The sequence below is a fragment of the Mastigoproctus giganteus genome, chromosome 3 (assembly GCF_048544385.1).
Source record: "Mastigoproctus giganteus isolate SK-2022 chromosome 3, ASM4854438v1, whole genome shotgun sequence".
NCBI lineage: Eukaryota > Metazoa > Arthropoda > Arachnida > Uropygi > Thelyphonidae > Mastigoproctus > Mastigoproctus giganteus.
Genome location: NC_143577.1, coordinates 249,375,141 through 249,400,586, shown reverse-complemented (window position 1 = coordinate 249,400,586; position 25,446 = coordinate 249,375,141). Strand labels below are relative to the sequence as shown.

At 36.5% G+C, this 25,446-nt stretch overlaps 1 protein-coding gene across 1 annotated transcript in view; it reads right to left on the bottom strand.

Annotated features, from left to right (window-relative positions):
* The window catches only part of LOC150089019 (LIM domain kinase 1-like), a gene marked incomplete at its 3' end in the record, with an annotated part of 140,339 nt that overhangs the window by 46,275 nt on the left and 68,618 nt on the right, over positions 1-25,446 (bottom strand). The window contains exons 8-10 of the mRNA XM_090370381.1: positions 19,203-19,359; positions 6,632-6,910; positions 1,439-1,504 (exon numbers count right to left, since the gene is read on the bottom strand). Coding sequence (XP_090226507.1) covers positions 1,439-1,504; positions 6,632-6,910; positions 19,203-19,359 — 502 coding nt within the window. The remainder of the gene's footprint in view (positions 1-1,438; positions 1,505-6,631; positions 6,911-19,202; positions 19,360-25,446) is intronic.

Genomic DNA, 25,446 nt, shown 5'->3' with positions numbered 1-25,446 from the left:
ACCCAACTTGTTTCTGCCAAATATCATAGGTATTTAATTTTTCTCCTTTTCATATTTATATCACGTATCTATCACTCAAAATATACACTACAAGCTAGCGGTATTAATTTCCACTTCTACTAACACTCTCACAGCCAAGGCCCTCTCTATGAGGTTGGGTACTTACACACCCGGCTTGCCTAGAATTCTTTAAACTCTTTTCCTTCTCTTTACATCTTTCTACTTTCTGCTCTTCTTTTTTTCCATCCATTGAACTATTAGTGTAATACGAGGGTGATTCGGACATTCTCATTTTTCTTATTCTTACTATCTTCACCTCTATATTTTTAACTTCTTTTCCCTCCCTTACCTTGCATTGCTTCCTTTTTCTGTACTGCTACCTTGTTACTTATTATTATTTTTTATTATTATTATTTTTTACATACTTTCAACTTAAACACACTGTGTTCTTACATACTTTCTACTCAATCTAAACACACTGCGTTTGCATTCTTACATACTATCGACTCAATTTATTAATCTAAACACACTGTTGGGGCTACCTTACTCATGTTTCTGGAGGTTATTTTTATTTTATTATTTTTTTTCATATCTATTTATTTTAATAGCTTCTCCATCAACATGAGTTTGCATAGAAATAGTGTTTGGTACATGATCAGGTGTAGCCCCCTGATGAAATACCTGATCTATGTACCAATTTTTAATTTTTAAATTTTAATTCATTAATTTTTGAATTTAATTTTATCTCTATTACCCTCCCCTCTTTTTTTTCAGCTTTTGTACATATGATTAGCCTGTTAATTTGGCATTAATTCAACCTTAATTCTACTTAATGATTTTTTATTTTAGGTTCTTAACATTCTTTCTCTCTTATTTATTTTTTTTTTTTTCAACTAGGCCTGGCATTTTGTGATTAATAACTTCTCCATCTATATTTACTTTTATTTCATTTTACTTTCATTTGTAACACTTATTTATATACCTGTATCCTGTTTTTCTGCTGGGCGCATTCAGGTACACGTACTGTTTTTTTTTCCTCTCTCTTCTTTTTGTTTTCTTTTCCCCTTCCCACTTCTTCGTTTTCATATATATATATATATATATATATATATATATTTATTTATTTATTTATTTATTTATATCAGTAATAAGGGAAAAAAAAAATTGTTATCATTGACCCACAATTCAGATGACTTCAACTGGGGCCACACAATCCAGATGATTAACTTTTTGCCTTCAGTCTGGGTGTTTGGCCCCAGTTGAAGTCATCTGGATTGTGGGTCAATGATAAAATTTTTTTTTTTTTTTTTTAAATCCTTTGCGTTTTCTTAAAATTCCTGAATGGTATTATTTGATTTATCTGTTCTATTATTATCTTCAATATTTTATATATATAAAATAAAAATTTTTTATACATACACATTAGAAATCATCTTACCTTCCTAACAAGACAGTTCTGCGAGTTGAGATCCCGGTGAATGATATTTTTGGAATGTAGATAAGCCTACAAAACAAGTAATTCAAAAATATCACATTCAACTGATGATCATTATCCAATAAAATTGTAGATTTTAAACAGAGGAAGAGACAATGCAAAAATACATAAAAAAAGCTTTATTGTATTTACAATAAAAAAAAATTGAGAAATGGATTTTTAAATAATATATCAAATTAATGATTCTTTCATGCTTCTGTTTTTTTTTTTTTTTTTTTTTTTAAATCCTGAGGAAATTCCTAAAAGAAAAATTAGAAACAAGTCTTTATCATGGCCATATGAGTTGACCACACATTTTTAATTGCCCACAGATCCCCCCCTCCACTGGGCTATTCAAAGACCATATCTACTCCAAGAAATGTGGTGCTGTAGAGAACCCTAAAAACCGAATAACTGAAGAATTTGCCAAAACTCATACGTTATGGTACGTTCAAAAGTTAGCAAAAATGAGTCAAAGGACTGATACAATGAGACTAAAGAAAAACTATTTTGAAGTTTTACATAACTTTTTTTTTTTTTTTGTTTGTTTAGTAAAAGTTTGATTTATAATGTTTCTATTCTTTTTCAGAGCTTAAGTTTACCCAAGCTATTGGCATACTCCATATATTGGTTTAGTTGATACCATCATCTTTAAGATATGCTGTTTTAACTGGATTAAAAGCTAAGTGGCAGATTAATCACTGTATGTGATAGAGAAACTGGCCAAAGGTTTTGTAAATTATAGTAAAATTATAAATAGCTTTCTATTTCACTGTGGAGGACATTGTGTTGATAATGGAGTTAGTTCTAAATGCCAAAAAACAGATCTCTGGAATATCTGCTAATGCAGAGAAATAGCTCCCAACCATAAGAAAATATTACTGCCCATCAAGCTCTAACAACAGATTTATCTAAAAATTATCAATATCATGAGTTATTGGAAACAATATAAATACAGTACCCTGGACCCATAATTGAGATGTCTTATTGAATTATTTATGTAAACTTTTTTTTTTTTTTAATGAAAACCCAAACATCAAGGCTATGTCTTCTTAGCATTGAATCTAAGACATTTGTTCAACATTAGACTAATTTCTCTAGATTGTAATTTTCAGGAAATACATTTAAGGAAGATTGTTCCTGAGAACAGAAGTAGAACTAATAAATGAGGAAGAAGGAAAAGTTGTTTCTGCAAGTTTGAGTTGGACAATGAATGGATGCAGAATGGCTGAGGCATGAGTTCAGAGTGGGAGAATTACAAGTGCCAATTTTGAAGAACAGTGCCCTTTGTAAGAGATGTCATTAATTAACCCAACTGTCCTCTTTTGAATGGAGTGTAGAGGCTTGAAAAAAGGTTTTGGGGGCACCACCCAAGATGTGGGAAAAGTATTCCAGGTAGATTCAAGCAGATTTTGTGTGTGTGTGTGTGTGTGTGTGTGTGTCAGTGAGATCATTTAGAAAAGTAAAGCAATGCCAAGAGCAAAATACAAAACCCCTTTTTTGATGCAGAGATAGCAATAGTTCTGATGTTCTTGTATGGCCATAATTTTTTTTTTTTTTGTTTGTTTGTTTGTTTGTTTGTTTGTTAAATTAAAGTTTAACATGGTCATAAAGAGAGATAAGAAGTCAGGGTAATTCCTAATAAAAGTATGTGATCTTGTCAAGAAATCCGAGTGTGAAATATGAGCACAAGAAAAAAAAAACAGGACAGATTTTGAAAAATTAAATTTTCTTTGCTTCAGTGGAGAATTACATGGAGCTCAGAATTTAAGGAACTGGTGGCAGATATTCAAGAAGTTGAGGCTATTTGAGTAGAGCAAGGTTAGCAGAGCAATTCTCAAACTTGAATGAGAAAGAAAGTGGTATCATCAGCGAAACTATAGACAGAATTTCCAATCAGTGGAACATTTCCACTGTATATTAATGATCATTAAATCAGACAAGGATTTTTTTTTTTTTTTCTTTGAAACTGGCTAGATATGAGCAGACAAAGTAAAAAGGCAACACAGAGCAAGGGGCACAAGATTCAAGAAATCCAACAAAGAAAAGGAACGGAAGTCATACAGATCATTCATACAGTCTGTAATTCCAAATGTGAGGCTGAGAATGGCCAGGAGGTCTTGTTTGGAGGAGATCATCACCAAGATGTGATCTGACGTGTTTAGGGGCAAATGAATTTATATTTTGAAGGGTTGTTGGAGAAAAAAAATATCATGAGTGTTAGATGTGTGGTTAGGACTCTGGTATTCTAGTAGGCAAATGAACCAGCTGTGCAAGACCATTAGTTGCATCTTGACTAGCTGGGTCAATGTAACAAGTAAATTGAAAACACAAGGAGAATTATAATGTTCAGCTGATCTACAAAATTCCAAAATAAATGACTTCACTGTTAAAAAGGTTAGAATGGAAAAAGCACATTTTTGTGGTCCAATTAAAAACTAATTTCAAAGGAAGGAAGTCTGAGTTCCTAGTGATAAGTGGAGGCATAAGATATTAAGCCAGAGGCAATTCCAAATTACAAAAAGTGTCTTTCATGGAATATCAGAGTAAACACATTTATGTATATGATTGAAGGCTTCAGTGAAGGGGAAACGCATTTCACCATAATAATGTAAAAACCCACAGAATTCCAGTTATCGGTATTATCTTCATCAAAGGTGGTACATACACAGGTACCACCTTTGAAACAAAAAGAGCAAATAATTTGGGCAACTAAGATGAGTGAGTGGTGGTTGATTCAACTGATAATTAGGATTTGGTCAGAAAAAGTAAGGCTTGGTGGAAATGGACATCACTGAAATTGGAACTGAGAACATATTTGTGAAATGAATATGTTATGAGGAAGTTTTTGGGAAGTTTAGATATTTTTTTGCAGATAAGTTTCTTCTAATAGTTTGACTATTCAGAAGATACAGTAAAGTTCTGGATGGAGGGGTTATTATATAAGTTGATGAAATTTTTGGCTATGGCATATACACAACAAGAAAATGCCCAGCTCCTTGACATAACAGGCCCAACAGTGCTTCCCACATACACACTACTCTGACTTCCTCTGGTTACTAGCTGGCAAGGTTATACATTAGTTGATTCAAATGCCTCCTAGAGAGGCAAAAACCAAACCCATTTGGTTTTTGGAAATGAAATACAATCTGTCCTCACATAACATGTGTTTACACTACACAGATTCTATCATACATAATTTACAAATAGGGAAACAATGCTGTATATAACACAAACCAAATTTGCTTATCATGATCCCACCTTTGTGTTTACAAGAAATGGCAGTCGAACGTGGGAATCACCCCAACTGAATGCAACACAATAGGAATGAAGAGAAGATTCAGAAAATTTGTTTTTTATATGATTGAAAGTTTCAGTGAAGGGGAAATGCATTTCACCATAATAATGTAAAAACCCACAGAATTCCAGTTATCGGTATTATCTTCATCATCATCGACTGATGAAGAATAATGGAATCTTGTTTGTTTATGATCTCATATTTTGTGTCCAATGTTATTCCTCGCTGCTGTTTCTTTTTTATTACCATCACTCTCCATAGTATTATTTCATTTTGACATACTGTACAGTACTGATAAGGGGGATAAATTTTAAATAAGACAAGACAGTGAAATTGAAGAGCAACACAAGCACTCTTTGTAATGTCAGCCTAGTAACTGACTTATGTTAGTGAGCATTTGTTTGTTCAGGCAGCGTCTCAGTCTCTCGACTAAGACTCTGCCTGAACAAACAAATGCATGCACAGTAGTATGCATAGTTATACAATACTACAGTAGTACTGTAGTAGCTACACGCATGGCCTGAAATGCATATTTATTGCAATTCATGTTCATATTTTCAAATTTTGTTGATGCACGATAAAAAAAAAAAAAAAAACACCACCTCTTAAACCCAGGAACTCAAAGTGGGAACTGCTCATACTGTACCTTCAGTGATGCCCATAACCTCAAAAGACAATTTGTACTATATGATGGACGAGATAGGGGTTGCTGGAGCTTTGCTTTGGAGACTAAATATAGTGTCTGCCACCTCAAGCTTCCAATAAAGCTAAGTAGTACAGCACCAGATGTTGAGTGCAGTCTTCCATCTAGGTTAAATGTTTGTTACATTTAATTGTTATATAGGGAGTTAGTTATTTACATTATTTCCCAAGGAGAAAAGTTCCACCACCTGGTACAGATTCACTTAGCACTGTTTTCATGGCACCAAGTAAGAATGTTAAGCAGAATACAGTAGTCGGGTCTGGAAACTACACCTGAAGAGACCTTAACTTGTTAAACAGGTCCATAGAGAGGGAGACTAGATGGGTAAGAGGATGTCTCAATAAGGAAAGGCTCCAAAGCTGGATATTTGAGACAGGGAGAACTAACTGAGGTATATAATGACTCAAAAGATCTCAGCAAAATGGATAAGGTAGCATATTTTTTTTGCCAAAAGAGGGAGAATAACCAGACCCACAAATATAAACCAAAGGGGAGCACAAAAAGAGCAGATTCAGAAAATTTGCCTTTAACCAATGAAAAGCTGATTGTTGAAATACATTTGTATGTTTTATGTTCAAAGCAGAATTAGTTAAGCACTTAGTGGCACTAGAATAACAGCATGATTGGAAAAGTGTTTTTTGTGGATGCAGCAAAAAGCCTAGCCCCCTTAAATCAATAGCCATTTTAACAGTAATATCCAAAATGACAGTGCAGTGAGCCATATTATTTTGAAGTTGCACCGCACTTATGGAATTTAATTCACTTCAAATAGTCCTTGTTCATACATGCATTTACATGTTGTGCAGGCTGAAAACTCATAGGGTAGAACAATATTCCTCTGATTGAAAGAGTAAAAGTCTGAAGGCCTCTTTGGTCTCAACTGAGATTGAGGACTCCAAGAATTTCCATTTTCAGTTGCATTTGAACCTAGACCTCTCCAAACAAGTGACAGACAGAAAGTAACTGCTTCCCTGTAGGGTGGCAATATAAATAATCCTGCTCAATTGCATCAAAAGTGAAACTTCTTTCGTTAAGAGTTAATTATTAAACCATATAAATTTTCATTAATACAACAATTTCACATTGTAAAATGTAACAATTTCTACATAAAAATAGCAATTTTCATAACACAACAGACATTTCTTTTTGAACTTACCATACCAGCTGCAATATCCCTTGCAAAGTTAATCCTTTGTTGCCAAGGCAACAATGTAGAGAGATCATGGATAATGTCTTTTAATGTACCACCACTTATATATTCTGTGACTAAATGAAGTTTCTTATCTTTATAAAGAACACCCATAAAGCGCAAAACATTCTTGTGGTCCAATGATTTAAGCACAGCTACTTCTTTGATGAAATTCTTTTGTGCTTCATCATCTACTCTGTACAATTCTTTTAATACCATCACTTCTTTTGTCACTTTGTGGGTAACCTAATTGGAGAAAACAATTAGTTTTTGAATTAAAACAAGATGGTTGGTTGGTTGTTGGGTTTTATTGGCACATTAGCAACTATGGATATAATGCACCAAAACCAGGTTATTAAAACAAGACATACTAATTTTCATTTATGATAACTGGAAATTTCCTATATTTTAATAAAATCTCTAATCATTATTAAATACATACAGTAAACCAGGAAAGCTAGTTTTTAACATCAGATTTTAAAAAAATAATAATAAAATAAATTCAGCAGTCACACAACACTTTTTTTTTTTAAACAAAGATTCTTTGCAAAACCTAACCTGATGCTGGTGTTAAAGGTCAAAACTATTAATATACATTAGTTCTGTTGATTTCCCCCCCCCCCCAGAAAAGTTAGTCCAAGAAATACCTTGACTGTGAACATACTATTGAATCTATCCTATCCAAGAACATAAATATTATAAATTATTTGTATTCTTGAAGGAATGACATTTCTTTACTAAACCACATTAAGAAATGCAATCTACCCCTTTTCCCAATAAAATAGCACAATTTCCTCCCTTTAAAATGCAATGAGCACTCAGACAAAAGCCAAGTGCAATTTTGGCTCTTTAGCATAACTATTTTTAATGCAAAGGCAACTGCAGCAACATATATTTACGTTTACTCCTTAAAACACTCTTTTTCAACAAGCATCTTTGGCTTGCATCCCAAAGCAAAAAAACATTTCTACCAACTCATTCCACATTAAACATTATCATATGAAGATTAAAACACACTTTCTGTTCTTATAACAAGCAAAGCATTCCTACTCCTTAGTTAATCTCCACTTTCTCCTCCTCCTCACTATGTCCACTAGTATCCTCCTGCAGGTTTATCTAAAAATTTCATACTACCGTTATTTGAGCATATTTTAAAAAAAACATGCTTTTATTTACAGAAAGGGCAATAAGTGGTAAGCACAAGGCTTGAATTATACATGTTTCCTAGATTTCAGTCATCTATCATTATCAACAGAAATAGGAAAGATAAGTACACTTATAATAAAGATAAATATTGCTACTTCAAACAATCTTTTGAGGAAAGTAATTAAAATTCAGCCAGACTTGTGTAGACCAAATAGCTAGTGATATTAATCCTAGGAATCAATTGCTCCATCAGAGACAGTATAGTGTGTGTGTGTGTGTGTGTGTGTGTACAGGTGTGCCAATGCAATTGGCATCTAGACACTACTGCCTTCTGGGGATGTCATGCACAACAGTGTCTGGAGTATACCGAAAATCATCCAAAAACCAGAAAATATCCAGCCAATGGCTAAAAAACACCTAATGTGTGACCAGTAAACAGCTTGGTGAGGTGAAAGTGGGCAAGAAAAAATATGCCTCTAGTAGACAGGCCACAATTAGTCAAATGACAGTGCAAATGGTATGGAAAGGAATATACTGTATTGGACACTATCACAGAAGAAGAATAAAGCAGAAATCAATCTCACCAGGCTCTGCTCTTATCAGCTAAAAGCAAAAAAAGCATCTAGAGGTACAGGAATGCTGACAATGGGCATCTGAGGAGCAGAAAAATGCTGACAAAGCCCAACAAATCCTAGATTCAGTTTTTCCATGCAGGCCAGGTCAATGGACCCATTGGTGTGGGTGGAGAGTGTTTTCATGATACAGATTCCCCTGATAACAGTAGATCAAGGCCTAAATGCCACATCCCTTCATGCTTGCAATTCATCCACCCAGTAATGGTTTCATTCAGCAGGAAGGTGCACTTTTTTATTATTATTGGGTGGGGGATTTACTGTTCTTAGGTTTAAACTTCCTGTGAGTTTGGATTTACAAAAAAAAAAAAAAAAAAAAAAACTGACAACTTGAAACTTGTCATAGACACAAGTTTGATATATGGGTCTCGCCCAAAAACCCGACTGCCACAATCATGACAGACGAAAATCCCGACAGTATCTACTATATTGTAAAAATATGATATAATCTATATATTTATTAGTAAGTAAAAATTTACTTTATTAGATTAATTCTGTAGAAAGAATATAAAAAATAACAAATTTTAATGGCAAATACCTCTCAATTTGAAGATCATGTTTTCTGTTACAGAAACAGTTTTAAAATACGATCAGAAAATAAGTGACTTAAATTTTACTTTATTATACTGCATTTAAATTTCAAGTCAAATTTTGGTACAGGTAGTTCTCGACTTTACGAGTTAATTCGTTCTTAGCACATGGTCTTAAAGCGAAAATTTGTAAAGCAGGAATTTATTACCCATAGACAATAAGGTTAAAAATGAGGGTTACATTATCAACAATGATTTTGATTTGGTAGTTGTTAGCGCATTGGCTTCTGTGGCCATATTGCACCTCCCAAGGTTTTTGCAGTACTTTGATCCAAGCCCGAGGCGGGAATCGAACCCGCGACCTTTGGGTTGCCGGGCAGGTACTTTACCCACTCGGCTAGCCCGGTCGGCATCAACAACGAAATTAGTTAACTAATTAGTTTATTTAAACAATAATTGATTTATCAAAAGAAATGAAAATGCAGCCTGTAAAATCAAGCAACTTAGCATTAGCATAGGCATATGATGCAAGAAAGCAAGCTTATTCAGCATCAGCCAAAAAAAAAAAAAAACACACCACTCCCATTTCACCCCTCCGTTCGTTCGAAATACCTGTCCAGTTGAGCCTTAAATTTGTTTAGGCTATCAACTTCAACAAGTGATGGAAGTCAGTTCCACCAACCAACCACCCGCTGGCCAAAGGCAAATTTCCGCACATCTATCCGACATCTGTCCTTCCTCAATTTTAATTTATGCCCTCTGAGGTGATTATTCTGAGCAAGATGAAGAATCCCATTGGCATTGAGCATGCTCAAACCATTCAAAGCCTTATACACCTCTATCAGATCACCTCGCCGGTGCCTAGTCTCCAGACTCTGTAATTTGCAAAACTTAAGCCTTTCTTCGTAAGAGCAACCCTTTGTTCCATTCACTAATCTTGTTGCCCTTCTCTGTACCCGTTCCAGCAGCTCTACATCCTTCTTGAAATGAGGCCTCCAGACCTGTATACAGTACTCAAGATGTGGCCTAACCATTGCCTTATACGAGGGAATAATCACCTCCTTATCCCTGCTAGAAAAATTCCTATACATCATTGACAATACACCATGAGCTACTCTTGCAGCCCATCTGCACTGCTCAGAGAACTTAATATCTGCCTGCACAACCACCCCCAGGTCCCTTTCATTCTCTACCACTGTCAGTGTAGTACACAAGAGTTGATACGTTGCTCTGGGGTTGGGAATTTAACGCACCCAAAACAGTGTTGAGGCTTGGCATAGAATATGGGAGCGTATAGTTGGACAAGCACATATTGGAATATATAGAATCATCTCATCCAGGAATTTCAGAAAGAACAGCAACAGGTTGATAACCAGGCTGAATGCTTTGTGGTGAATTCTGTCCAAAACGCAAGGAGACAATCTAGAGAGACACTAAGAATAACAACGGTTATGAACAATTGTGAAAATAGATCTGATGGATTACCTTTGCGGTATTGTGCACAATGTATCTTTATAAATATTTTATAAAGCACTTTTCTTTACACACACACACCTTTTTTTGTAAAAAAAAAAAAAAAGGTGCCAGTACTCATTCTTTGCTATCAGGAAAAATTGAAAATTAAGAGGATATGAAAAGTAGTCTTCTAAAAAGATATTTCCTGATATTGTTACTTTAGTAGTAAAGTTTTTGGAATAAGAACAAATTAAGTATATTAACACAGTTTATTAAGCATAAATTTATTATTCAAGTATATAAAAAAATAAGTAATAAGTAAAAAATAATAAGCAAAAATAATTTAATAAGAAAGTTTTTATAGAATATTCTAAATTTTTATTGAGTTCTCATCCAACACACTATGCCAACTTCTTTCCTTACTGTTTGTGTCTGTTGCTGAATAACTCTTCCGAAGCAGCCACGAATCAACATTTTTGCTGGATCAAAGTGTGTGCCTACAATTTTAAGTTTAAAGCACCGGTGGGCCTACAATTTTAAGAAATTGTTTTTGTCATCAACGAAGCTCTGGTTGGGCTGACAATCAGATTCATTTGAGAAAAATCCTCGTTCGCATTCACTTGATGAAATTGGTATCGTATTAGAGCATTCATCAAATGCTCTTCAATTCTTCCAAAACCATCTATCAATTAGGTATTCCCTAAATGCACTTCTTTCATTTAACTGAAGCCTAATTGACAATTTTCCAACTTCTTTCTCACCAAATGCCAACATTTCATGTTTAGGTTTAATACCTTCATTGTCCTCATTTTCCTTCTCTCATCATCGATATTGTCACTAGTTCTTAAATTTGATTTTTTTTTTTTTTTGAAACTGTCCAAAATGTCTGTCATTCGGATATTCAGGTACTACAGTCAGTCCACGTATAACACGTGTTTACACTACACGAATTCGATCATACACGATTTATAAATAGGGGAACGATATCTTATATAACACGAACCAAATTTGCTTATGCACGATTCGCCTTTGTGTTTACAAGAAATGGCTGTCAAACGTAGAATCACCTCAACCAAATGCAACACGATAGGGATGAAGAGAAGATTCTGAAAATGTATTTATGCTTTTTTATATCAGTGAAGGGGAAACACTTCACCATAATAATGTAAAAACAAACCTAATTCCAGCTATCAGTATAGTCGCAAGTGCAATTATATCGAGTTTACTACCAGTTTACAGATTCCACTAGCAGAAATGCAACTGGAAATTGTTTTATGGTAGTAACCCCTAGAAATGTGCTTTAATAAAATGTGGTGTTAATAGTGTATCTCTGCCTTTACAGCATTGTTTATTCAGTTGCTACACGCGCGCAGCTTTGTTTACGTGTATCAAGTGTGCCTCTTCATTTTGTAATTGTGCTTTATTCCCTAAAAATGAGTAAAAATACTTAAAAGGTGTGAAAAGGAAGACGCTGCAGATTCAGAGAGAAAAAGAAAAGCAATATCGATAAACAGAGGCAGACTGGGTCAAAAATTCTTACCCGGGAAAATTTATAGTGGCCTCATACTATGGTTTATGGCCAAAACCACACCGGCCTCCGGGGTTTCCCCGGTAAGGCTTATGGCCAGTCCGCCTCTGTCGATAGAGAAAAAATTTGAAATTGTAAAACGCTTTGAGCGAAATGAAAGACCATATGATATTGCATGTGCTACAGGCCTAAATGAGGCAACTCCGAGAATTACAAAGAATGTAGAGAAAATAAAAAAAACTTTTATAGCAGGAACAACTCAAAGTGTAATTAAAATCTATTAGATTAAGACACAAAGAATTGGAAGAGATGGAATGGCTGTCATCTGTTTGGATAGGAAAAAAACACACACACACACACACACACGTTTGCTTACAATAGAAGCAAAAGCATTAGCAATATTTTATTACGTAATAGATAATTTATTGTTTTTGGTAATGTTTTGGTTACAAATGTGTGTTCAATCTTGGGTGGTCGGCACCTAATTCTATTTTTCCCATAGGGCCTGTTATTTATATTGCACGAGGGTTTCTAGGAACACAACTATCATGCTATACAAGGACTGACTGTATGACCAAACATTGAAAATTTGGGATAAAATGTGGATAACACTTCCCCGAAACAGATGATTATTTGTGAGGTAAAAGAAAATCACTCCCTCCTTACTCTCGAATGGGGCACTTACAGTTGATTCACAGCGGTGTCCAACCAATGGCCCGCTCAGAAAGTGAATTAAAACAGCATTTTAAATTTCACTAATTATCAAAAAATTTCTTGTTAATTAAATGTTTTGTTTAGTAAATTTAATCTTGCATTGTACTTAATAAAATTTGAATATTTTCAATTTTAGGTGTATCATTATTTTTATTTATTCACCTTATATTCATCTTAAGCAGGTTGTAAATTTTCTAAAGTGAGCTTTTAAAGGCAAAAGTAAGGTATGTATGTTTTTGAAAAATAAAAGAAAGTCATATTTTTATAATTTTAATAAAATCTGTCACAATAAATTAGTGGCAGATTTGTTACACAAGTGTAACAAATCTGTCACTAATTTACTGTGACAGATTTGGGAATCTCATTTTGTGTTGGGAATTTCATTTTTTATATATGAAATAAAATAAAATACAAAAAATAAATGGCAAAAAGATATGTAAAAAGTAATGCATTAATTTTCTTGAATCACTCAGTGCAGCTCCCGAAAGAAATCTAACATTGTGTACGGGAAAAGGTTGGATGCCACACCAGTAGAAGGTGGACCAGAGCCCATTGGAAATACCCCTTGATTTGCTCACTGTCAAAGCAGCAAGAGTTCTCCGTACGTGGGACAGGTGGTCGGATAGGTTTTACCAGGTACCACTGAGTTGTAGAAAGCTAATCCCTTTAGCTCTCCCAATTCTTGCTTAGTAACAGCACTAATTTCCTGTTGCCTGAAGGCCAGAAGTGCGTACAATGTGTACGCAGTTAAGTCTCTCCTAAGCCGTTCGTTATATGAAAATTTTCTTCGCTTAACAGAAACTATTTTAAATGTAATTTCCAAGGGAATTACAAAAAATTTCTATAAAAGGAGGTCATTAAACAGAGGTCTGATTGAGTAATTTAGAATATAGTTATATATAGAAAATATCTTAACAACAGACAGTGAAAAATGCAAATTTAGTTAAATAACTTTAAGCTTACTTGAACAGTGTGAAAAAAAATTCCGGATTACAAATTTTGAAGTGTATTGCATCCAAATGTCATACATCACTTTTAATAAAGGTGCCAGTATGCCACACCATTGCATACCGTGCAGGGGGGGGAGCAAAAAAAAAAAGCACACTATATATATATATATATATATATATATATATATATATATATATATATATATATATATATATATATATATATATTAGTGTGTTGTTTATTCATTAATATGACATAAAAATATTAACATTATCATATACTGTAATGCTTTTAGCAAGTGTATCGATTATATGAGAATTTTTTTTTTAAATCGCAAAAAGTTTGAGTTTTTTTTTTTTTTTAAATACAATTAGTATATCGGGATTTTTGGCTATTGGGCGGCACTGCTGATACATTAATAATAAATTAATGTAACTTTTCACAGATCATTTCTAAATGGGAAAACTGTTATACTGATATATAAAAGATTTTTAGTTGGCATGAAAAGCCTCCAAGTTAAATTTTTTGAATGCTTCCCATTTTGAATTTGCTGTTGGTAACATTATCAGTTGGTCCCAACATATTGAATTTAATGTCTCAGAGTAGTCACCTTTATGAAAGCAAAAACCCTTCCCTTTACCCCTGATAGTAGTTACCTCTTTGAGTAAATCCCACTTCAGCACACTGTGCTCACTGCCACCTAGCAGTTTCTTTATCTGCAGATTCTTAATGCATGAAGAATCACTACTGATAATCAGATCAAGAGTATTACTCCCTCTAGTTGCCTCCTGAACATGCTGCTGTAGAAAACAATCATCCAATAAATCCACAAAAGCCTTGCTGGTGTGTGAGAGACAATCCCACAAATTCCAGTCAATATCTGGGAAGTTAAAATCCCCCATTATAAGACATTGATTTACTAGCCTTAGATATATTAACAGAATATTAGCAAACTGACATCCTCTGCTTTCAGGCTGTGAATATATTGTGCAGATTATACCCCTTAGCCTCTTTGGTGTCTCACGGTCTGAAAAACTTGCACCCACCTATTGGCTGTCAGTATAGAATATTAGTATTTTTATAACTATGATATTAAACGGTAATAATTTTAATGGTACTCCTTTACCATTATTAACAAAACTGATTTATATACGAGGCATACTCCCAGAACTATGTTCAGGTTCCTACTAAAGGAAGAGGCTTCACAACCCCGGACTAGCCCAGCACACCTATATTCCCTCTTCTTCATATTACTTTCCACTGTCCTGGTACCCTACCTTTTTATTTCTTGTGTGCCATTAGGTTTCCAAATGCAATATCAAGACTGCTATTTTCCTTCTATAATTTGCTTTTTTTGCCTGTACAAAGTTCGGCATCTACACAATGCTACTTTGTCAGTTATCTTTTCTCCACTATCCTGGGGCGAACTGCTTCATTGTGTTTAATGTTGCTCTTCCCATTACATTTAGCAATTCTAACCTTGTACGACTTACTGCATTCCAACACCTGAGGTTGTCGCTATAACACACTATATATTGAGCCTGACAGTACCTCTATTTCCATGACAGTATGTTGGCCTATGCAACACCCTGGGTGGCCTTCATAAATAGACAAAATTTATGACTAGTTTTTCTTATACATTTCATACTTTGGAACGGAACCCCTTTATTACAATGGGAGCCATAACTCAGTATTTGCGTTTTCGGTATTCGCTGCATTTCTCAGGAACATAACCCCCGTGAATAGCTGGGGGGGGGGTTACTGTATCCACCATGCATGGCAATCTAAAAGCTACCATTTTTAGGCCAGCAGAGATATTCCATTTGTATTCTTGATACAAATGGAATCTGTAGGTTCTTCTAAATTTCCTTCATGTGAACTGCATGGGCCAATGATATAGATGGATACTTATTTACATCATTGAGTAAAACTGCTTTAAAACTGACAATGGATGAATCAATGAAAAGCCTCTACTTGGAGGAAGTGCTCTAGATAAATTTTTGATTAGTTCCTGGACATTGTTACAATAAACCAAACCAACCATAGAGTAATAGGTTGCTATATTAGATTGCCTCTTCCTATAAAAAGAAACCCTTTTCAAGGAGATTCCATAGCTGAAACAGTGATCCTAATAATTGAGCCTTGGTTTTGTAGGTCCAAATCATTCGATTTTGCCTTAGTGATTAGATAAAATTTGTAGTATCAAGAGTTGAAAAACCTAGATCTGTACTCATTCTGGCTTCTGAAGGATCTCCTTTTCCAATCCTGAATCAGAGTGAAGTCCATAAGTTTCTGATGCTTTGGCACTGGCATTGTGAGGAACCAGCCTTAGAGCAGAAGGTATGCTGGGACACTACTTTTGGATTTCACAGCAAAACCAGAAATATCGGCCATGCAAAAGTAACAATCGTTTATGTGGTCTCGAGGTTCCTGCCATATCACCAGAACAGCAAAAGCCATCGATTTATGACTACCTCTAAGGCCAGCCTGTTAATGTCCTTGAAAATGACCTACAGGAAATCTTTGGAGCCCATACTTTATCTCGACCACCGACCTTATATTCAAAAGAGTCCATAGGCTTTTCTCATAAGTTATGGCAGTGGCTTCCACTGAAATTTTAATACCACTTCTCACACAAATGTAGCAAAAGCTAATCTGGCTTATTTTGGAAGAATGCAACATATTTCACATACGGTTCAGTGCACATAAGAGCACAATTAAGAAAAACTTTTCACATGTTTTTTTTCACATTTAGTCATATGAACACAATTAAGAAATTGTAGATTTTTATTTATAATTTAAACACAGTTGATGATTTACACTAATTAGCATTAGTAGAGGCATTTGATGCAAGAAATGCAAGCTTATGCAGCATCAGCCAAAAAAAAAAAAAAAAAAAAAAAAACACTTCCACTTCACCCCTCTGTTCGTTCAAAATACCTGTCCAGCTGAGCCTTAAACTTATTTAGGCTATCAACCTCCACCACAAGGGATGGAAGTCTGTTCCACCAACCAACCACCCGCTGGCTAAAGGCAAATTTCCGCACGTCTATCCTACATCTGTCTTTCCTCAATTTGAATTTATGCCCTCTCAGGTGATTATTCTGAGCTAGAGGAAGAATCCCATCAGCATTGAGCATGCTTAAACCATTCAAGGCTTTATACACCTCTATCAGATCACCTCGCTGGTGCCTAGTCTCCAGACACTGTAATTTGCAAAACTTAAGCCTTTCTTCGTAAGAGCACCCCTTTGTTCCATTCACTAATCTTGTTGCCCTTCTCTGTACTCGTTCCAGCAGCTCTACATCCTTCTTGAAATGAGGCCTCCAGACCTGTATACAGTACTCTAGGTGTGGCCTGACCATCGCCTTATACAATGGAATAATCACCTCCTTATCCCTGCTGGAAAAATTCCTGTATATCATTGACAATACTCCATGAGCTACTCTTGCAGCCCGTCTGCACTGCTCAGAGAACTTCATATCTGCCTGCACAACCACCCCCAAGTCCCTTTCATTCTCTACCACTGTCAGTGTTGTACCATAGAGTTGATACGTTGCTCTGGGGTTGCTGTTTCCCATGTGTAATGAACAGAACACTTGTTTACAAACACATTTGTTCACCTCTTTCTCTCTGAAACACGCACACTTTTTGAAATACGAAAATGCTCGATTGGAACCCACTCATATATATACACCAGTAGAGAAGTTTCTTTTAGAAGGTTCACAATGTTTCTAAAGAACTTTGTTGAAAGTTCTAGAACCTTCCAGAAACATCTTGACCCATCTTCTGCACGTAACAATATTCAAGAATGTTCTGGAATATTCAAATGTTTTAGAAAGTTCTGAAATGCTCAAGAAAAAAATAAATAGATAAAAAAGAGTCTTTAGTCTTTAACTTACGATAGTTGAAAACTGAGGATGAGAACTTTTTAAGCACACATCTCAATTTTTGAAATTATTTTCTATGAGAAAATATTGAAATTATTTCAGGGAGGAAATTGATGGTGACCGCCAGGGTTATTGGAACAAATTGCATTCACAGATAGTGAATGCTGACAGTTTGAAGAAATTCAATAGTCAACTGGATAGTTACCTATGTGAGTAGGGAAGCACTTAATTTATTTTTTTTTTATGGCTTGTACATACAAGTACAAGACATACACACATTCAGTAATCACTGAATTACCATCTACCTAATACCATGTGCCACCATTCACACTTTCTATTCATCTAGGCATCAACTCCACTAGATTCCTAAAGACGTCCATAGGGATCTATAGCCATGCTGACTGCAAGGATGTTGTTGTTATTTGGTTTTTAGGAGCATTAGCAACTAAGGCCATATTGCTCCGGGATATGCGGTGGTCATTTCCTGACCTTTCCACGTCCTCCGTATTTGGTGGTGACGGGCTCGAACCCTGGTCTAATCAAGAAGCGTGTGCTACGCACTGCTGCTCCTTCCCACCTGGCTACGGAGGCGCCCGCTGACTGCAAGGGTTTCCAGTGTTGGAATACATGATGGCTACATCGCCATATTCCTCACTTCCCATTCCCACAGGTGTTCAAACTGAATAGAGGTCACTCAAATTTGGAGGCCAATCAAGATGGGCTACATATTCAACATGTTCTTCGAACCATTTGTGCACAATGCAGCCTCGATTACATGGTGCATTGTCTTGGAAGATCCAGTTTCTGTCCAGAAAAAAATGCAACATTGCAGGTTGCACACAGTCACCTAAGAGCTGCTGGTAGACCTCAAGTGAAATGTCTAACCAGAAGTTCTAGTTCTTGCCAGTAAAACTTGCCCCATATTAAGCAACTAATACCACCTGCTTAGATAGTGGGCACCATGCATGATGGATGCAAGGACTCTTGTTGCTTGCACCATACACTGAGTCTGTTGACATATTGCAGCAGGTATTTGGACTCATCTGACTGGCACACTCATTTCCAGTCTTCCAGTGTCCAACCAGAATATTGTTGACACTACAGCATTTGCTGTAGATGATGACCAGTGGTGAGGAGAAGAAGTCTCTTGGGTCATCTGCTGTGGAATCCCATACATCTGATTGTGCAGCACATCATTTGGGATATTATTTTTGCACTTCCCACATAGTACTGTGATGTCAACTGTTGCACAGTGACCTGCTATTCAGCCCATACAACATGCTGCATCCTTCGATCACCATGAACACCCAACTTACGTAACCGTTTATAGCTCTGTTGGCAGGAGGTGGTTTGACCTGCTCGATTCCATTCTTTGTACACCTTAACCATAGTGGGACATGAGCAACTGATAAGACGTGCTGTTTCTGATAGGGAAGAACCTGATGCACAAACTCCCGCAACTCCATGATATCTTTACTATGTCCTATAACTGCTTCTTTATCACTTTGACTTGCAAATTCAACTAGATGCAAATTCCACTGCTCTAGAATAAATTTTTTTAGCTTTTTATACTGCAAACTATACAGCATAGTCCATTACAGATGGCTTGGTCACAATTCAGTGATCACCGAGTGCACATATACAGTGGAAAGTTAATCCTGAAAATAAATGGAATTTAAAATTTATACTTACTTTAAATGCCTGTCCAAAGAATCCTTTCCCCAACAACTTGCCAACGACTAGATCTGAGGCACGGAATATGCGATGGTTCTTTGGTGTTGCCCGAAATGACTTAGTCCTATTTAGTTCATGGGGTAATGGTCTTAATGTTTGGAGATCACTAGCTGGGCTGTGTGGAATAAAACAGAAGCTAGCCTGAACACAAAAATGAACCATTCTCTTGTATTCCATAATCACATATTTCAATTACAAAACTTTCTTCCTTAACAAGCATACTATAATGCCATAAACATGAAGAGATAAACAAGTCACCAGATGTGGAGTTTCTTATCAGATAAATTTTATCCTTACTACCTCGATTTCTGGAGAGGGTATAACATTTTTTGGTTAATCAGCTCATTTCCAATATTTGGATATACATTTTTTTTTTTAATGAAAACTCCAAACACGAGAGGTATTAGAACCTATAGAACTTAGTATTGTGTGTGGGTAAAAGGTTGAGAAGACAAAAGAAGATATTTGTTGACATTAGACTTGAACTTTTGTAGACTAATTTTCAGGAAATACATATGAAGGAAGGTTGTTCGAGAAAACAGCAGTTGAATGAATAAACGAGGAAGATAAAAAGTTGGTTCTGTGAGTTTGAAGTTGGACAGTAAATGGATGTTGGCTGGTAGTAGTAGCAATGGCATTTGATGCAAGAAAGCAAGTGAATGAGCTTATGCAACATCAACAAAAAAAAAAAAAAAACACACACCATTCCCTCCAAATGCCTGTCCAGTTCCTCAAATTTATTCAACCAATCAACTTCCACAACGACAGATGGAAGTTAGTTCCAGCAATTAACCACCCACTGGCCAAAGGCAAATTTCTGCACATCTAATCTACATCTGTCTTTTCTTAATTTGAATTTATGCCCCCTTAGGTTCGTAATCTGAACAAGTGGAAGGATCCCATCAGAATTCAGCATGCTCAACCCATTCAAGGCCTTATACACCTCAATCAGATCACCGTGCAGGTGCCTAGTCTCCAGCCACTGCAATTTGCAGAACTTAAGCCTCTCTTGGTAAGAGGATCCCTTCATTCCCCTCACCAATCTTGCTGCCCTTCTCTGCACACGCTCAAGTAAATCTACATCCTTCCTAAAATGAGGCCTCCAGACCTGTACACAGTACTCAAGGCGTGGCCTGACCATTGCCTTATACAGAGGGATAATCACCTCCTTTTCCCTGCTAGCAAAATTCCTATATATCATAGACAAAACCCCATGACCTGCCCTGGCAGCCTGTCTGCATTGCTCAGAAAACTTCATATCTGACTGCACAATTAGTCCAGGGTCTTTTTAATTTTCTACCACCTTAAGTGTAGTACCATACAGTTGGTATGTTTCTCTGGGGTTACTTCTACCCATATGCAGTACTTTGCATTTGTCAAGGTTAAACTTCAGTTGCCACTTCTTAGCCCATCTGCCCAAATTATCTAGATCCTGTTGCAGTAGCACACTGTCATTAACAACCCTGCCAACCTTAGTATCATCTGCAAACTTCGACATTAAGCCTGATATACCTTCATCAATATCACTGATAAATATACAAAACAATAGTGGACCTAACACCGAACCCTGTGGGACTCCACTAATAACATTAGTCCAAGAAGAGCAGCACGCATTGATTACCACCCTCTGTCTTCTCCCACTTAACCATCCTTTCAACCATTGTAGCAACTTACCCTTAATATCATTCTGCTCCAATTTGTACAATAGTCTTCCATGCGCAACAGTGTCAAAAGCTTTCCTGAAATCCAAATATATGATATCAAAATTATTTTTTGCATCCAGTTCCTTTGTAACCACATCATAATATCCTATCAAATTTGTCAGACAAGACTTTCCCTTAACAAACCCATGCTGTGTCTGAATTATTGCTGCAGTCTTGTCTAGATGATCCTGCAATGCATCTTTAACCAGTGACTCCATTATTTTACCCAGAACAGAAGTTAAACTAACTGGTCTGTAATTACTCTTGTCACCCTACAATCCCCTTTGTGAATTGGGGATACATTTGCACATCTCCAGTCCGTGGGAACCTCCCCTAAGTCCAAGGACGCTCTCATAATTATGGCTAAGGGTTTGCTTAGTTGCTTTGCCACCTCCTTTAATATAACTGGATAGATCCCATCCACCCCAGGTGCTTTTCTTATGTTTAACTTCAACAATTTCTCCTCCACTTTGCTTTCAGTTAATACAAAATCATTAAGCACCCTGCTACAATTTGATAATCTTCTGCCATTTTCAAACCTTAATAATTCCTCACGTGTGAATGTAGATGCAAAATACTCATTAAGTTTGTTTGCTATCTGAGCAGGATCATCAACAGTCGAACCATCGATGTCAAGTGGATCAATCAGATTGATCCCCTTCCTTTTAGAGTTTATATTAGTAAGGAAATCCTTGCTGTTTTTCTTAGCATCTTTTGCCAAGGATTTGTCGTAATCTGCCTTCGCCTGCCTAACCTCCTTTGTCACCTGATTACAGACTAGCTTATATCTGCCATAGGCTTCTGAGTCACTTGATAATTTATATGCATCCCATGCGTTTTTCTTCTCTATTACGAGTCTCATTAGTTCATTAGATAACCATTTAGGCCTAAACCTTGAACAATATTTCTTATTTAGTAGCTTCCATGATTAATTCCTTGAATGCTTCCCACTTAGAATTTACTGTTGGTAACATCGTCAGTTTATCCCACTGTACAGAATTTAAAAACTGTCGGAGACTACTGTACTCAACCTTTACGGAAGCAAAAACCCTTTCCTTTACCCCTGATGGTAATTAAATCTTTAAGTAAATCCCACATCAGTACACTGATCACTGCCACCTAGTGGTTCCTTTATCTGCAAATTCTTAATACACGAATGATCACTGCTGATAACCAGATCAAGAGTATTACTTTCTCTGGTTGCCTCTCGAACATGCTGCTGTAGAAAACAATCATCCAATAAATCCACAAAAGTCTGACTAGTGTGTGAGTGACCAACCCACAAGTTCCAGTCAATATCTGGGAAGTTAAAATACCCCATTATAAGACATTCCGATTTACTAGCCCACTATTTCTCTGTACAATTGTTCGTTGTACTCAATCGAGTCATTAGGCCTATAACACACTCCTACTCTTATTTTTGCTTTCGCAGTGCTTATGTCACACCAAACTGACTCAACAGTGCACTGTTCATCTATATCAACTGGATGCATTTCTTTTGGTGGCAGTGTTCGGACTGTTTTGAAAGAGAGACGGGAATTATAGAAGCCAATTCAGAAGAACAGTGTCCATGGAAGTATCTGTAGAAAAGGCATGCAGCAGAAACAGAATGTCTATGAGACAACGAGCAGAAAGACTGTTAGAGAGGAGTCATTAATTAACCTAACTGCCCTCTTAAAGGGCGAAAGAGAAAACCAAATTTTTTAGATGCAGAGGAAGCAATATTTGTAATGTGCTTGTGCCAAGAGAGATTAGAAGTCAGGGTAATCCCCAAAAGAGATATATCATTTTGCCTAGAAATCGGAGTGTCACCAAAGATAACCATAGGAGCAGAAGAATCTTTTGCAAGATATAAGACAAGACTGAGTTTTAGAAGGATTGAAATAAACTAAGTTCTTTGTCCCACTGGAGAATTACCTGGAGATTGTCATTTAAGGAATTGGTAGCAGATTTTCAAGAATTTGAAGCTGTTGAACAGGACAAGGTTTTTCAAAATGGAAAGTGGAATGCAATGTGCTATCATCGGCAAAACTATGGATAGGATTTCCAGTCAATGGAAGAAGGTCATTAATATACAAGAGGAAAAGAGTGGGGGAAAGAACTAAACTTGGGGGGACACCAGCATTAGTGGAGAAGTTAGAAGACAGAGCCATCTACCATCATCCTCAGTGAGCAATCAGAGAGAAAACTGGATAACCAATTACAAAAAAAACAGTTGGCAAACCATAAGATGGAAGATTATTTAGAAGACCTTTATTCCATACACGATTGAAAGCCTTTGAGATGTCAAGAGTAACTGCTTGTGTTTCAAACTTTTCCATTGAATTAGTCATAATCAAAAATATCACCAGTGGATCAACACTGACGGAATCCATACTGGTGATCGTTGATCAGACGGAAGGTTTCTAGGTAGTTTAAGAGTTGGTGGTTAATTGATTTCTCCATTACTTTAGAAAAAGTAGACGTAATTGCAATGGGACGATAATTGGATGGGAGGAACTTGACACCCTTTTTAGGAACTGGCTGGATATGAGCAAATTTCCAAGAAGGAAAAACACCTTTGAAATAAGAAAGTGAAAAAAGGCAGCAAAGAACAGGAGTAAGTTCAGGAGCACAGGTTTTGAGAACAAGCAGAGAAATACCATCAGGTTCTGGAGCTTTCTTACCATTGAGATTCTTCAAAATCCTTCTGACATGATGGAAAACCACAGGAGGCATTGAATGAAGCGTGTTGGGAATGGTGGGAGGTGTTTTACCAAGATCATTAATACATTAGTTGGAAAAAAAAAAAATGGGATGCTAGCAGGTTAGCTTTATCGTTGGCTGAAGTGACAACAGGACCACCTGGTTTTGACAGAGGTGGGAGCAGAGATGGGCAAGAGTTGCAGCCAATAGTTTTGGCAAGAGACCAGAATGCTTGGCTACTAGGCCACTGTAGTCTAATGGTCAGGCACACAGATGCATAAGTACACGTGCCTTGAGTGACAGGGGTTCAAGCCTGTGACTGCTGAATACGGTGCTGTTTCTTGTATTCTGTCTATCTTGTGAACTCCTGTGACCATTTGGTTTTCCCGGAGTATAAACAGATTTATTTATTTATTACCATTAGGCAGCAAGTTTTCTACCCTTAGCCTGTTCAAAATCTAGTTTGGACTGATTAATAACTACTTTATAATTATTGCGAGCTTTGGTGTAGGCAGAAAATGAAGAACTGGAAACAAGCCAATTACGATATGCAATGTTCTTCTCTTGAAGAGCCTTAGCACATTTATTGGAAAACCAAGGTTTAGAATCTAAACTTTAGATAAATGACAAGATTTTAAAGTGGAGTGTGGAATAAAGGATTCCATTCTTACAAGAATAATTTCACTGATACAATCTGAGCAAACATTGACATCAGAAGTTTTGAAACAGTAGTCCAACAAAGGAAAAGAAATCTCGCAGGTCATCCCATTTTGCATTCTTGTAATGCCAAACAATACGAGGTTGGGAATAGCCATGAGATAAAGACTCCATTGGAGAAGAGACAATCACCAAGTTGTGATCTGAGGTACCTAAAGGACCACTCACTTCGACCGTGTACTTAGAAGGGTTGTTTGTGAGAAAAAGATCAAGCGTGTTGGCTGTACGGTTAGGATTGTCCGGTATTCTTGTAGGTAAATGAACAATCTGTGCAAGGTCGTTAGAAATTGCAAAAGCCTCAGCATCTCGGCCAGCTGGCTTGGTGTGACTAGAAAACGGAAGCCAGCTGGAGTTGTGAACATTAAAATCACCAAGGAAAATTACCTCACTGTTAGGAAAGTTGAACTGAAGAAAGTCCAAGTTGCAAAGAGAGGAAGTCAAAGAGCTCCAAGTGATTAGTAGAGTTAGGAGAACAGTAGAGACAACAGATGAATTTGACACAGTGAGGTAGAGAGATTTTAAGCCAGAGAAGATCGAAGAGAGGAGATTTGAAATTACCAAGTCTCTGACAGGGAATGTCGGAACGGACATATGCACAAGTACTACCTTTGAGGCGAAAGAAATCTTGCAGCAAATAGTTTGGGCAACTGAGATGAACAGTTATTGAATCAGCCGATAACTGAGATTCTGTCAGAAAAAGTACATGGGGTTTGGCAGACTGCAAGTGGAAATCGTTGAGATTAGAATTGAGACGACGTATATTTCTGAAATGAATTAGGAAGTGTTTAGGAGGTTTAGATCTTTTTGCAGATAAGCTTACTCTATTAGTTTGACAATCCATGGTGTATTCAATAGTAAGAAAAAGTGGGTGGGACATGCTGTATGAAGTAATGAAATTTTTGGATATGGCGTACGCATGGTAAGAATATACCCAGATCCTTGACACATAACGTGGCCTCTACAATGCCTCCCGCATACACACTACTCTGACTCCCTCCAGTCACTCTGGCAGAATAGAGGTAGCAAGATTATACACTAGCTGATCTGGAAGCCTCCTAGTGAGTTACCAATAGGTTCGGTCCGGTGTACTAACTAGC